This window comes from Poromitra crassiceps (assembly GCF_964638095.1).
Source record: "Poromitra crassiceps genome assembly, chromosome: 16".
NCBI lineage: Eukaryota > Metazoa > Chordata > Actinopteri > Beryciformes > Melamphaidae > Poromitra > Poromitra crassiceps.
The window spans coordinates 19,595,859-19,612,141 of NC_139645.1; the positions used below are offsets into that span (position 1 = coordinate 19,595,859).

The window sequence follows — 16,283 nt, forward strand, 5'->3', positions numbered from 1 at the left end:
CTGAGTGGAGCTCAGCGAGCCGCAGGCAGCCAGCTGCCTTCGTGTTCCCGAGCGGAGAGTGCAGTCCGTCGGCCTGGAATCTTCGAGGTGCGACCCCTGACAACCAGCCTCTCAAGCGCGCGCCTTTATCGCTGCTGTAAATACGATATTCTTGGAATGCGCGTTTTAACCAGCCAGTTACATTTCTTTGCATTCTTAGACATTACCGTTTTTTCTTTTTTGTTCATGTTTCATACAATTGGCCAAGTTAGTAGTTAGTTTATGGGATAGAAATTCTGCCAGATGACAGGCACTAGGCACCATTTTCTCTTTCTTTTGGAAGAGAAAATTATCCTGAAAGGAAGATTTGATTGACAGCTGCCATGTCGTGATATGATTGGTTAAAATGGGGTAGAAATTTGATAGTACTAGGTGACGTCAGCAAACTGTAGATTACTGTTATCAATTAAATCTTGAAAAATGAACTTTTGATGTGAAAAAGTGTGAAAAACTAAAGAAATTAGATTTTTGTGATTTTCTTTGCATACATTATTAAATAGGTGCACTGCATACCCAGGTATTTGAACTAAAAGAAAAGAAAAGTCATTTTTGGGTTCAGCTCGACTTTAAACTGGGCACCGCCATCTTGTGAAAGGGCAAAAGAGAGAGAGCAGTGACGCTGTCTATGGAAGCCTATATGGACAAAGGTGTTCCCTATTATGAGCTGACGTCACCTCCTTTGACAGACAACCAACAATATAAATATAAATATGAATCACACACACACATGGGCTGAGAGGGGCTGACTGTAACAATATTAAAGTACATGCATAAGCCCCAAAAAATCAACAAATGAAGAAAATACTAGAATATGAGAACAAAACATGAATTTAAAGATGTCTGTCTTCACTAGAACTATCTATAAAGCATTTGTGTTTCCAGAGGTCAGCACCACAGGCAGAGAGCAGAGTCTCCAGTACCCAGCTGTCTGTCTATGAAGAGTGACTGGTCTAAAGATGATTTTATAAACTTCAGTAATGAACCTGGACCTTCAGACACAAGGTAAGTGAACTGGTTATACTGGGAGCCTACCTGATGGAATATGATTCAATGAGATTGTATTTATGAAATTGAAATCAACTAGTAAGGTATCTTAATAAAGTCACTGGAAAGAGAAAAATAACTGCTCACTGCTCTACAAACAAACAAAATTTGATGTTTATTTGGATTATGTTAACCAGAAATTGATTACGTTAGCCAGAGCAGCGCTTGCCCCTCCCTCATTACCACCACTGAGGTGCCCTTGAGCAAGGCTCTTAACCCCAAACTGCTCCAGTGGAGCTGCTCAGTGGCCAGCACATCAGACTGTGTTGTACTGGTCAGCTTCCAGGTGTGAATGTGCTTGTGATTTTATTCACACAGTTTTCAGCTACATTTATGAGTCAAGTCCTACATACTGAGGTCATCATAGTTATCTACTTGGGATCAATATATATAACGAGAAACAGTCAATTAGGAAAGGGGAGGGGACCTAAATGACACGGCCAATCAACCGGAAAGCCTCTCCTGAGTCAAACAAGTCATCACTCATGTCAATGTGAGTTTGGATCAACAGATACAGATGATGAAAACCAGCCTGGCAAAATGTGTAGAAATGTCTGCAACAGATGACAGACTGACCTGTTCTACCACTAGAACATAACAAGGCCAAGAAACATGAATGAAAAGTATGTACAATATGAAAGTATAAATACATACAGTATGAAAACAAAGGAAAACATATAAACACTAGAGGGCGCTCTGTAGAGTGCATACCTCCACCAACCTTTCACAAAATTGTGTGGTGTTAGGTGAATCCGTTTGGAAGTTAGGTGCCTCTTTGTGATTGGCCATGCCCATTACCACGCCCCCTTTTGACCAGTGGGCGTGGAACATTAATCAGATCCAAGTTGGGCCATGACCTGATTTTCTACAAAGTTTTGTGAAAACCCCTCCATTGATTGATTGATTTATTTGGTGAAAAAGTGGACACAGATACAGGGAACAGACAGATTCACCGAGGATAAAAACACAATAAAGCCTGGCTATTTCAAGCACTGGCTTGTTTCCATTGCGGTCCTCACGTACAACATAGAGACAGGAACATACACGAATGGGAATCACCTTCTATACTCAAATTAATACTGTTACATTATTACTAGATTGATAGGAATAATGGCACGCTTCAAGAATTATACCATACATCAACATTTGTTGTTACATGTAAAAATTTAACATCCGTAACTTTTTGAGATATCCTGCTGACAGACAAACAAACAAACAGACAAACCGGGGTGAAAACATAACCTCCAGGCCAACTCCATTGGCAGCCGTAACGATAACATTTTTAAAACTCTAAAGCATATTACGGTCAGGGTCACTAGTTTGATCAATAACAATAATGAGGCTCATATCTAGGGGGTAAAGTAGCACCGGTGGCTCCGTAACATAGAAGAACAAGGCTGTTATCAAGTGAGGGATGCTTGCTCACCTGGAGCTGGCTTGTGTAGTTGTGTCATGTGTGTAGTTTTGGGACAAACATTTGACAAAGACGTAACAGAACGAATCCCTAACAAACAAATAGGCTGTGATCATCTAGCAGGCTGACAGACACGCTGCTTAAAGTGGAACTGAACCCGTTCGTCACGTGCGTCACAGTCCCTTTCAGACTGCAAACATAACTTGTCTGAGATCACAGGTCATAGTAATATGTTGATGATTTTATTTGACAATTCTGGGGACTAGATTGGGCTTTTGCCAATCCTGGCGTGTTCCGCCTCCAAATCGAGTGGGATTCAGCGTGTTGTGGCGCTCTCCTCGGGAAGAGCCTGCTGACGCGAGGTTAGTGGCTGCGAGCCGCAGGCAGCCAGCTGCCTTCGTGTTCCCGAGCGGAGAGTGCAGTCCGTCCGCCTGGAATCTTCGAGGTGCGACCCCAGACAACCAGCCTCTCAAGCGAGCGCCTTTATCGCTGCTGTAAATACGATATTCCTGGAATGGGCGTTTTAACGAGCCAGTTACATTTCTTTGCATTCTTAGACATTACCGTTCTTTTTTGTTCATGTTTCATACAATTCGCCAAGTTAGTAGTTAGTTTATGGGATAGAAATTCTGCCAGATGACAGGCACTAGGCACCATTTTCTCTTTCTTTTGGAAGAGAAAATTATCCTGAAATGAAGATTTGATTGACAACTGCCATGTCATGATATGATTGGTTAAAATGGGGTAGAAATTTGATAGTACTAGGTGACGTCAGCAAACTGTAGATTACTGTTATCAATGAAATCTTGAAAAATGAACTTTTGATGTGAAAAAGTGTGAAAAACTAAAGAAATTAGATTTTTGTGATTATTTTGCATACATTATTAACTCATTGAGTGCCAGCCACTTTTGGAGAACGGACGCTCCCAGTGCCAGAGTTTCAGAGCCTTTTCAGTGATTTCTCGAGGCCCACAGAATATTGTGTGATATTACTATGTAAACACCGAACACGCACAAAGAACGATGAGACTCTCTTCTATCATCTGCAAAAAAAAGTTTATTGATATCATTTTCCGTTCTTTAGTTATCAGCCGGAGAAGATAGGTTGATTTTAGCAAAAACACACGTTTCAATTTAGAAGCTGAGATATTCCGCCTTTGTGAAATGAAGCATTTCAAGCACATCATTGACTCTGAAGCTAATATTTTCTGATGTAATGACACCTCAAAAATAATTTCCTTCAATAAAACAGTGAAAACAAAGAAATTTTGTTTGGCCAAATAATATTTTTTAGCTGCAACCAGCAGCGCTGGCCCCTGCGTGCGCAGACCCTACACCTTCTTGCTGGTCTTGATTTACTGCTGGTGGGCATCAGATATTCTAGCTTGTTTGCCTGTCTCTCTGTCTATCGAGCCTGCTGCTGTCTGGGTCTGTGTTTACTGTCAATGGTTGTATACTGCCCTGCGTGCCCCACCCCCCTCCTCCTCCGTGGGAGTGTCTCTGGGGCTCTGCTGCGTTTGCTCTGCGTTTGCTCTGTCTGCACTGAAAAGTGCGCTGCATCCCCCCGCTTTTTCACAGCGTGTCGCCGGCTCCCAGCTGAGAATAATGTAACTTTTCAGAAAGACGCTGGTGTCGGCAACTAAATCATATGGAGGGGCTATCGCAGCGGAGACGGAGGGGCTCAATTGTAGCAGCAGATTGACTGCTGTTCACAGGCACAGCTAACGTTATGCTTCATGCATATCGATGCGATTTCCGTTTCCTCATGACTTCTTCTCTCTTTTTTCCTCGCCTTTCTCTAATCTGGAGAGCACTGTCGCCACCTAATGGGTCGGTAAAATAGGTTATACACATTCAACATGCCCCAAAATTTTACAGGAGATGGATCTGGCTTTGATCCACGTCCCACCGTCAAAAAACGCAATTGACGACTTTAGTCGTCATTGGCACTCAACGTTACTATCCGAATTGACGACTAAAGTCGTCATTGGCACTCAATGAGTTAAATAGGTGCACTGCATACCCAGGTATTTGAACTAAAAGAAAAGAAAAGTCATTTTTGGGTTCAGCTCGACTTTAAACTGGGCACCGCCATCTTGTGAAAGGGCAAAAGAGAGAGAGCGGTGACGCTGTCTATGGAAGCCTATATGGACAAAGGTGTTCCCTATTATGAGCTGACGTCACCTTCTTTGACAGACATCCAACAATATAAATATAAATATGAATCACACACACACACACACACACACACACACATGGGCTGAGAGGGGCTGACTGTAACAATATTAAAGTACACGCGTAATCCCCAAAAAATCAACAAATGAAGAAAATAGTAGAATATGAGAACAAAACATGAATTTAAAGTTGTCTGTCTTCACTAGAACTATCTATAAAACATTTGTGTTTCCAGAGGTCAGGACCACAGGCAGAGAGCAGAATCTCCAGTACCCAGCTGCCTGTCTATGAAGAGTGACCGGTCTAAAGATGATTTTATAAACTTCAGTAATGAACCTGGACCTTCAGACACAAGGTAAGTGGACTGGTTATACTGGGAGCCTACCTGATGGAATATGATTAAATGAGATTGTATTTATGAAATTGAAATCAACTAAGATATCTTAAGAAAGTCACTGGAAAGAGAAAAAAAACTGCTCACTGCTCTACAAACAAACAAAGATTGATGTTTATTTGCATTATGTTAGCCAGAAATTGATTATGTTAGCCAGAGCAGCGCTTGCCCCTCCCTCATTACCACCACTGAGGTGCCCTTGAGCAAGGCTCTTAAGCCCAAACTGCTCCAGTGGAGATGCTCAGTGGCCAGCACATCAGACTGTGTTGTCAGCTTCCAGGTGTGAATGTGCTTGTGATTTTATTCACACAGTTTTCAGGTACATTTATGAGTCAAGTCCTACATACTGAGGTCATCATAGTTATCAACTTGGGGATCAATATATATAACGAGAAACAGTCAATTAGGAAAGGGGAGGGGACCTAAATGACATGGTCAATCAACTGGAAAGCCTCTCCTGAGTCAAACAAGTCATCACTCATGTGAATGTGAGTTTGGATCAACAGATACAGATGATGAAAACCAGCCTGGTAAAATGTGTAGAAATGTCTGCAACAGATGACAGACTGAGCTGTTCTACCACTAGAACATAACAAGGCCAAGAAACATGAATGAAAAGTATGTACAATATGAAAGTATAAATACATACAGTATAAAAACAAAGGAAAACATATAAACACTAGAGGGCGCTCTGTAGAGTGCATACCTCCACCAACCTTTCAACAAAATGTTGTGGTGTTACGTGAATCCGTTTGGAAGTTAGGTGCCTCTTTGTGGCCATGCCCATTACCACGCCCCCTTTTGACCAGTGGGCGTGGAACATTAATCAGATCTAAGTTGGGCCATGACCTGATTTTCTACAAAGTTTCGTGAAAACCCCTCCATAACTTTTTGAGATATCCTGCTGACAGACAAACAAACAAACAGACAAACGGGGGGGAAACATAACCTCAAGACCAACTCCGTTGGCGGCGGTAACAATAACATTTTTAAAACTCTAAGCATATTGTTACGGTCAGGGTCATTAGTTTGATCAATAACAATAATAAGGCTCATGTCTAGGGGGTAAAGTAGCACCGGTGGCTCCGTAACATGAGCCGTTTTCCCACATGCATACCGGAAAATTACCTGTAAGTCAATATCGGACATTTCCCTGAATTTCCCTTCACACCTTAGCGCGCGCATGTGGGAATCTTGTCGTCAAATAGCCGGTATGTTGGGGGGCGGGGGAGGGGGGAGCTTATTTGGGGGGTCGGCAAAACTTGCCACACAATAAAATCACACTCGTTTGACTCAAGAGCAGCGTCAAGCCAGCGTAAAATAAACACAGCCGATTTCCCCCTTCCCCTCTGCTCGAGAGAGGGGAGCAGCCACACAGGACAGACAGCGAGAATGGCAGTGGCTTGCAAGCTGCCCAGCCCAACGCTTGTATGTATGTAGAGAAAGCAAATGCATGAAGCAAAATAAGGAAGTAGTTTGCTTTGATGTGCGCGAATGATTAGATGATGCACGCTGGAAGTGAACGTTAAGCAACGTGTGTACACCTCGCCCACATGAGAGAAGGACCGGTGTCGCGGAAAATGACTGGATCCGTTTCTCACTTGTATCCGCTATAGCGCATACCGCTCTTCTGACTGGCTCAAAACTGGTGAAATCTCCGCGATGACGGGGTCGCGCTTATACCGGCACGACTACTTTCTCACATGCAGGCATTAGACCACGTTCCGGTCATTTTGCGGTACAAAGCGCATGTGGGAAAAGGGCTAGAGAAGAACAAGGCTGTTATCAACTGAGGGACGCTTGCTCACCTGGAGCTGGCTTGTGTAGTTGTGTTTGCGTGTAGTTTTGGGACAAACATTTGACAAAGACGTAACAGAAAAATCCCTAACAAACAAATAGGCTGTGATCATCTAGCAGGCTGACAGACACGCTGCTTAAAGTGGAACTGAACCCGTTCGTCACGTGCGTCACAGTCCCTTTCAGACTGAAAACATAACTTGTCTGAGATCACAGGTCATAGTAATATGTTGATGATTTTATTTGACAATTCTGGGGACTGGATTGGGCTTTGGCCAATCCTGGCGTGTAATTTTAAAATTACTTGAGGGTAGGCTACTATGATCTCGTGAGATATATTAACACTCTACCCCCCATAGGAATCAAACAACATAGAATAAGCAACAAACAATACATGATAGTGGAAGAAGATATTAACTCGTCGATTTTATACAAAAATATTAATCAAAGAAGGCGAGGCGTCAAAATGGAAAACTTTCTCAGAGGTGAAAATGTGGTTTTCTAGGCCCATAGCATTCACCAATGAATTTACAGGAAGGGTTTGATGGAAAAGTCTTCATTAAGACCACGGGGGGCCCTTGTCTGTAGGTAGTATATCCAGTAAAGTTCTCATTGAAGAAGACATCTTTCTGTGTCTCCTTTTCTTCTTTGTGGGAGAACATGTTCAACACCTGTATAGCGGAGAGAAGCCACAGGATGGTTTAGTTCATTAAAATGTCTCGCAACAGGACTCTTTATATCACCTGTGCGTATGGTGCTACGGTGTTCTGCTATGCGGGCCTTCAAAGCTCTGTTAGTCTTTCCCACATAGCCAGGGCCCGAAATTAGAGCCCGCCACCCGCCATTGGCGGGCATATTTTAGCTTTGGCGAGTGACATAAAAGGGATGTCCGCCACGTGGCGGGTAACAAAATAGTCATGTAAAATAATTAAAACTGCGGTGTGTTTTGGTCTTACAACAGTCTCCTTTATTGCAGCCCCCAATCTCTCCTTGCGCGTCATCTCAGGCCTCATTTAGGGTTTGTTTTGGCTTGTTTACTGACGTCACATCCGCTACTCTTCTGTCCTGACTGGCCGTGGCCATCTGCAGGGAGCTAACGTTACGCCGGTCCGCCTGCTAGCTAAGCTAACGTTAGCTTGATTTAACGTTAAATGGGTTACAATGTGGAACCATATCGAGGGAGTAAGCCGGCCGCTAAAAAGAAAACCCACCGCGGCTTTCTCCGACGAAAAGGATGAAGCGGCAGCGAGAGCCCAACAAAAGAAAGTTTCGAGAGGAGTGGAAGTTTGGCGATAGCGGTGTTTCAAGAGACTGGCTACAGTATGATGCTGGGGCTGTAGTGATGAGTTGTTCCGTGTGCCGCAAGTATGCCAAAAAGAAAAATAGAAACAACACGTTTGTCATCGGTAGTAAATCAATGAAGCTGGAAGCCGTTCGTGACCATGAACAGAGCCAGTGTCACATTGGCTGCATGTCTGTGTCCCGGATTCAATCTGAGCCTCTCCTCTCAAGACCCTCTGTGGCTAGGCTAAACAACAGCCATGTCAGAGCAGACCAGCACGAAAATGAAGATGCTGTTTCGGACTGTACATGCCATTGGAAAGAAGGCAAGACTGGGATGGATGTAGGAGTAGGAGTAGGAGCGGACTTTATGGACGGACGTGACCGGGCAAAGAGGGTGGAGATTGTGGACTCTGATGAGGACATGATTGAGGAGGTTTAAGTTAGGTTTACAAAACCTTCACATTGTATTATGTTCTGTTAAATCCTGCAAAGAGGAGAAGTAGAGAGACTCAGAGAGAGAGTGAGGAGTCTGAGGAGTTTTATGTTTACAAAACCTTCAAATGTATTTATGTTCTGTTAAATCCTGCAAAGAGGAGAAGTAGAGAGAGGATGAGGAGTCTGAGGAGTTATGTTTACAAAACCTTCAAATGTACTTCTGTTCTGTTAAATCCTGCAAAGAGGGTAGAGAGTGAGGAGTCTGATTTTTAATATTAGGTTACAACAATTTAAGCTCAAGATTGACTTGACATGTATTGATTAATCAACAATCAATATATTAAAATAATTTGCTTCAAATTTTACTCTGGCCTCTTACTTAAGTGTGTATTCTTCAACGTAATACCTTATCTACTTGAAATGTACAGAAAAAAATGTATATATATGGATATATGTGACACAAAAATGCGTTGTTATTTTGGCCGGTAAGAAATATGCTTGGCGGGTAGATTTTTTCCATCTACCCGCCACTGGCCGGTGGGTCAAAAAGTTAATTTCGGGCCCTGCACATAGCCCAATCCACAGGGGCACTTAAGCAGGTAAATCACACTGGTAGTGGAACATGTGATTTTGCCTTTAATTTTGATAGCTTTACCGTTCTGTGGGTGGTTGAAGTGGGTGCTTCTTGTTGTGAAGTTACATTGAGTACATGAGTTGCATCTAAAGTTGCCTTGTAGGTCATCCAGGAAAGTGTGAGGTTTTTTGGGGACTCAGTCTGAGTGGACTACCATATCGCCTATGTTGGAGGCTCGTTTGTAGATCATCTGTGGAGGGGATCTGAATGTGTTCTTCAGAGATGAATCTGCATTTAGAATATGCCAGTGTTTTTTAATGACATTATGAAATTCACTTGCTTGTGCAGAGTAGCGTAGAACACATTGTGTGGTTTTTGTTGTTGCTCTTTTGGGCGATGGTTTGAGACAATCTTCTTGTGTTTTCCTAGAATAAATGTCCTCTGCTTTTTTGATAACAGTTTCTTTGTATCCAGTGCCACGATGTCTTAATTTCTCCTTTAGTTGTATGGTCTGCTCCTTGTAGGATTCCTCTGAGCTACATATTCGTCTCACCCGGTGGAATTGGCTTATAGGGAGACTGTTTTTTAGTGGAGATGGGTGGAAACTGTCTGCTCTCAATAGAGAGTTTTTGGCTGTAGGTTTCTTGTAGATATCTGTGTAGATTTCTCCATGATCTCTCTTAATGGTTATGTCCAAAAAGTTAATTTCCCTTTGATTATGTTCCATTGTGAATCTAAGATGTTGATTCTTTGAGTTTAGAAGTTTATGAAATTATAGAAAAGACTTCTCATCTCCTGACCAAAAGCAGAGTACATCATCAATGAATCTCCTCCACAGTTTAATTTGAGGAAAAAATGGATTCTGGGCTGGATTCAGAACAAACTCGTGTTCAAATAGTCCCACATATAAATTTGCAATAGATGGTGAGCCTTTGGAACCCATACTGCAGCCTTTTGTCTGTAGGAAGAAATATACTGGGAGCCTACCTGATGGAATATGATTCAATGGGATTGTATTTATGTAATTGAAATCAAGCTAGTAAGATATCTTAAGAAAGTCACTGGGAAGAGAAAAATTACTGTTTACTGCACAAAGGTGTTCCCTACTATGAGCTGACGTCACCTCCTTTGATAGACAGCCAACAATATAAAAATAAATATAAACATGAATTTAAAGTTGTCTGTCTTCACTAGAACTATCTATAAAATATTTGTGTTTCCAGAGGTCAGCACCATAGGCAGAGAGCAGAATCTCCAGTACCCAGCTGTCTGTCCATGAAGAGTGACCAGTCTAAAGCTGATTTTATAGACTTCAGTAATGAACCTGGACCTTCAGACACAAGGTAAGTGGACTGGTTATACTGGGAGCCTACCTGATGGAATATGATTCAATGAGATTGTATTTATGAAATTGAAATCAACTAGTAAGATATCTTAAGAAAGTCACTGGAAAGAGAAAAATAACTGCTCACCGCTCTACAAACCAACCAAAATGGATATTTATTTGGATTATGTTAGCCAGAAATTGATTATGTTAGCCAGAGCAGCACTTGCCCCTCCCTCATTACCACCACTGAGGTGCCCTTGAACAAGGCCCTTAACCCCAAACTGCTCCAGTGGAGCTGCTCAGTGGCCAGCACATCAGACTGTGTTGTACTGGTCAGCTTCCAGGTGTGAATGTGCTTGTGACTTTATTCACACAGTTTTCAGGTACATTTATTAGTCAAGTCCTACATACTGAGGTCATCATAGTTATCAACTTGGGGATCAATATATATAACGAGAAACAGTCAATTAGGAAAGGGGAGGGGACTTAAATGACACGGCCAATCAACCGGAAACATGAATGAAAAGTATGTACAATATGAAATTATAAATACATACAGTATAGGGATGCCTTTATCGATTAGTTTTCCTGTCGATTACCCTTAAATTCTGAAGACGATTAGTCGATTAGTCTATAAGCAAAAAAAAAAAAAAAAAAAAAAAAAAAAATTTAAAAATTAATTTAAAAAATTTTTAAATTAATAATAAAAAAAATTAATAATAATAATAATCAGGACGCCATCTAAATTGACCATAATTTAATCTATGTCAAAACATTCAACATGCAATTATTACATGTATTTATTTGCATTATCGTGCACACAGGCAACGACTTTCTCTTCCAGTTTCCAGTCACTGACTGCTTCTCGCAGGTGTGCTGCCAGATTTTCACCGCTATGCCTGTCCTCCATGGGGCGGGTTTGTAGAACACAGCTACAGAGCTGTCCACGTTCGTTGATGAAATGACAGGTTATTGTCACGTATGCTTCTGTTGCAATGGACGTCCAGATGTCTGACGTTATTGCCACACACTGTGCCTCCTCTAACTGCTGTTTAATGTACTCAGTCATTTTGCCATGGCTCACCTCCACTCTGGATGTTATCAAGGTGCGCCCCGGCACGGTGTATGCGGGCTCGACAAAGTTCATCAACTTGCGAAAGCCTTCGCCCTCGACAAAGCACAGTGGTAGCATATCGCGGGCAGTCATCTCAGCGAGGAGTTGTGTGATCGTTTCGGACCGGCGAGGGTCACATCGTCTGCGGGGTTCTGCAGTAAAAGCTGTGATACTGGTCTGCCTGCATCATCTCCTCCACGCAAGTTTACGTCGAGATGCTTGTTCTGAAGGTGGGTCCTCATTGCAGTGGTAGAGTGGTTATATGCAAGCTTGAGAGAACATAGCCGACACACAACCTTGTTGTCTCTTTCTTCATCAAAGTATTGCCAAACTTTGCTAGTTTTCTGTCGCGTGGCCATTGTTGCTCCTCCTTTGTGTACTTCTCAACTCCTGTCCTCTGTGTGCGGGGAGGGGGGCGGAGGGGCAGTTGCCTTCAGTGACCCTGGGAATTCTACTAGCGCATGGATGACTGACGGTGAAAGACGCAAAAAATAAAAATAAAATAGTAAAATAATTGTCGATTAGTAATTTTCACTCCGACTAGTGAGTGTGTCGACGACTAATCGATTAATCGATTATTTTGCGGCACCCCTAATACAGTATAAAAACAATGGAAAACATATAAACACTAGAGGGCGTTCTGTAGAATGCATACCTCCGCCAACCTTTCTACAGAGTTTTGTGGTGTTACGTGAATCCAATTGGAAGTTATGTGCCTTTTGTGATTGGCCACACCTATTACCACGCCCCCTTTTGGCTAGTGGGCGTGTACAGTTAATCAGTTCCAAGTTGACCCATGACCTGCTTTTCTACTAAGTTTCATGGAAATCCCTTCATAACGTTTTGAGATAACCTGCAGACAAACAAACGGACAAACAGGGGCGAAAACATATAACCTCCAGGCCAACTGCGTTGGCGGCGGTAACAATAACATTTTTAAAACTCTTAAAGCATATTGTTACGGTCAGGGTCACTAGTTTGATCAATAACAATAATAAGGCTCATGTCTAGTGGGGTAAACTAGCACCGGTGGCACCATAACATAGAAGAACAAGGCTGTTATCAACTGAGGGACGCTTGCTCACCTGGAGCTGGCTTGTGTAGTTGTGTACACGGGAGCGTACCCTTCCCCGGGTCCTATGTTCCCCGGTTTTGTGGGACCGAACCTAACCTCCCCCAGACCCTAACCCAAAACCTAACCTCTCCCACCCCCCACGCCTAAAACCTAACCTCCCCCAGACCCTAACCCAAAACCTAACCTCTCCCAGGGAACATAGCGGGGTTCTATGTTCCCCGGTCCCACAAAAACGGGGAACATAGGACCCGGGGAACATAGGACCCGGGGAACATAGGGATGACCCCGTTGTGTCATGCGTGTAGTCTTGGGACAAACATTTGACAAAGACGTAATGGCTCAATCCCACCACACTTAACAGCCCTGCACAGCTCGTCCCCACTCGGCTCCACTCGTCTCTACTCGATGGATGTTTTGCTTCGACCGGCGCTCGATCGGCCCCCACCCACCCCCGCCCACAGCTGGTCGTCTAAAAATAGCGACCGCATATCTGTCCTTCGGCTATAACATAACGTTACAATTAAATCCATCCACAGAACTTTTAAACTGTTTATGAAATACTGGTGCCTCTAAATGACCTACAGTGTACATGGGCAAATGTGACAATCGGCCAAGAGAATGATATCACAGGCATGCTGCGCTGTGCGGGGACGGGAGAGGCGCAACAGAGTGAAGCCTCTACCCCGCAGCCTCTCACCAGGCAAGACCGGGGCTTCCAAACACCCGCTGCGGCCTAGCGGAGCGCTGCAGCCTCCACTCAGCTACAGAGCTCCCTGAGCGAGCAGCGGACTTTTTTCTCAGACAATTGAACACCCGCCACGATTTTATTTCACCGGAGGTGAAGGCAGCGACACAAAATACTGATGGAAATATACATAACAGAAGATAAGGTAAGACCACTAAACTGGTATGCAGCCGCCAGCATTGCATTGACAGTCAGTAGACAGAGTAAACACGATTCTCTCTGACCAATCAGTAGCCATCAGAGTTTTACGTCACCATTTGGGACCTACTCGCCAGCCCGAAGTACCCCGACGAGGCAGGGACCAAAAGTAGCACGACTCGGCCACAAAACAAACCGAGCTGGGCCGGTTTTTGATGGTGGGATGAGACCAAAAGTCGAGTCGAGCGGAGCGGGACCGCGCTACTAGCTGCTGTGGAATTGGGCCATAACAGAAAGAATCCCTAACAAACAAATAGGGTGGCTCAGTGGTAGAGCTGTCGCCTCACAGTCAGAAGGTCCTGAGTTCGATTCTCGCCTGGGACACTGTGGGCGCTGTGGTTGTGTTCCCCCCCATATCTTCAGTGCCTACTGCCCAGGTGGGGTATCTCGTCGTAAGGGCCTTTCTCTCTGTGTGGAGTTTGCATGTTCTCCCCGTGCTCCCCCAGGGGGTTCCTCCGTATATAACCCCCCCACTAAAAACATGCAGAAGATCAGATCGTCATCGTCATCCGACCAGTGACGACAACATCCGAAGTTGGTCCCCGGGCGCTGTACGAGAAAGCGACCACTGCTCCTGGCCTGCCCCCCGGAGGAAAGGACATGCCTGGATGGGTTAAATGCAGAGGACACTTTTCACCGGCCACCGTCAGCATGAGTGTGTTGTGGCCGCATGCATGTATTGTGGTGTTCGTGTGACAATAAAAGACGGGCTTGTCCCGTTACGAGAGTTTTTTAGTTTTTTTTTTATCTAGCAGGCTGACAGACACGCTGCTTAATCTGAGCAGCGCCATCTTGTGAAAGGGCAAAAGAGAGAGAGCGGTGACGCTGTCTATGGAAGCCTATATGGACAAAGGTGTTCCTTACTGTAACGGCACAGGCGAGGCTGGTATCGAACCCGAGGTCTCCCAACTTACAACCCCAACACGTTAACCATCCGGCCAAAGGGATAATCCCTTTGGGCAAGGACCAACATGCTCGCTTTATCCACCCAGAACTCGGATCGCTACACTACTATGAGCTGACGTCACCTCCTTTGAGAGACAGCCAACAATATCAATATAAATATGAATCACACACACACACACACACACACACACACACACATGTGCACACGCGCGCACACGCACACGCACACACACACACACACACACACACACACATGGGCTGAGAGGGGCTGACTGTAACAATATTAAAGTACACACATAATCCAAAATAAATAAATAAATGAAGAAAATAGTAGAATATGAGAACAAAACATGAATTTAGAGTTGTCTGTCTCCACTAGAACTATCTACAAAGTATTTGTGTTTGCAGAGGTCAGCACTACAGGCAGAGAGCAGAGTCTCCAGTACCCAGCTGTCTGTCTATGAAGAGTGACCAGTCTAAAGATGATATTATGAACTTCAATAATGAACTTGGACCTTCAGACACAAGGTAAGTGGACTGGTTATATAGGGAGCCTACCTGATGGAATATGATTCAATGAGATTGTATTTATGAAATTGAAATCAAGCTAGTAAGATATCTTAGGAAAGTCACTGCGAAGATAAAAAAAAATACTGTTTACTGCACAAAGGTGTTTCTGTCAGAAGAAGAAACAGAAGACAAAAAGAGTAGCTTCAGCATATTTATGTCTGACTGTTTTTACTAGAAACTAATGATAAAACATTTGTGTTTGCAGAGGTCAGTACCACAGGCAGAGAGCAGAATCTCCAGAACCCAGCTGTCTGTCTATGAAGAGTGACTGGTCTAAAGACAGACCTCCAACGTTCAGTAATGAACCTGGACCTTCAGACACAAGGTGAGAGGACTGTTATACTGGGAGCCTACCTGATCAAACTTGAGTAATATTGATGAAGGAAAATGTTGTGAGTGACGAGTAGTATGCAGATTATTCACTGAATCATGTAAATAGAGTCAGGAATCACGTTCAGGACTTCACATTAATTATTTTGCTCACAGGAAACCGTGGCTAGTTGTTTTCCAAAGTTACCAGCCACTCAGCATTTTCACTAGCTAATAATATTATATTGTTGGGAAATTAGTTTATTGATGGTGTGCTACACTTTATTGAAGAGCTAGAAACACCCAAATCAAAACTACATAAAATATATAACACTACAGTCACCACATATTCAGCTCTGATAAGGTTGTGAAGTCCTTTTGTATTAAAATAAATGCAACAGAAGACATGAAAAGAGTAGCTTCAGCATATTTATGTCTTTACTTTATTTATGTCTGTCTTTAGTATAAACTAATGATAAAACATTTGTGTTTCCAGAGGTCAGTACCACAGGCAGAGAGCAGAGACTCCAGTATCCAGCTGTCTGTCTATGAAGAGTGACTGGTCTAAAGACAGACCTCCAACGTTCAGTAATGAACCTGGACCTTCAGACACAAGGTGAGAGGACTGTTAAACTGGGAGCCTACCTGATAAAACGAGTAATATTGATGAAGGAAAATGTTGTGAGTGACGAGTAGTAGGCAGATTATTCACTGAATCATGTAAACAGTCAGGAATCACGTTCAGGGCTTCACATTATTTTTTTTGCTCATAAGAAACCGTGGCTAGTTGTTTTCCAAAGTTACGAGCCACTCAGCATTTTCACTAGCCACTATTTTATTGTTGGGATATTACAGTTTGTTGATGGTGTGTGCTACACTTTAC

The 16,283-nt window shown here is 43.3% G+C and overlaps 1 protein-coding gene across 1 annotated transcript in view; it reads left to right on the top strand.

Moving 5' to 3' along the window:
• The window catches only part of LOC310791499 (protein NLRC3-like), a gene marked incomplete at its 3' end in the record, with an annotated part of 37,958 nt that overhangs the window by 4,810 nt on the left and 16,865 nt on the right, over positions 1 to 16,283 (top strand). The window contains exons 5-10 of the mRNA XM_083653175.1: positions 922 to 1,041; positions 4,908 to 5,027; positions 10,380 to 10,499; positions 14,930 to 15,049; positions 15,297 to 15,416; positions 15,897 to 16,016. Coding sequence (XP_083509301.1) covers positions 922 to 1,041; positions 4,908 to 5,027; positions 10,380 to 10,499; positions 14,930 to 15,049; positions 15,297 to 15,416; positions 15,897 to 16,016 — 720 coding nt within the window. The remainder of the gene's footprint in view (positions 1 to 921; positions 1,042 to 4,907; positions 5,028 to 10,379; positions 10,500 to 14,929; positions 15,050 to 15,296; positions 15,417 to 15,896; positions 16,017 to 16,283) is intronic.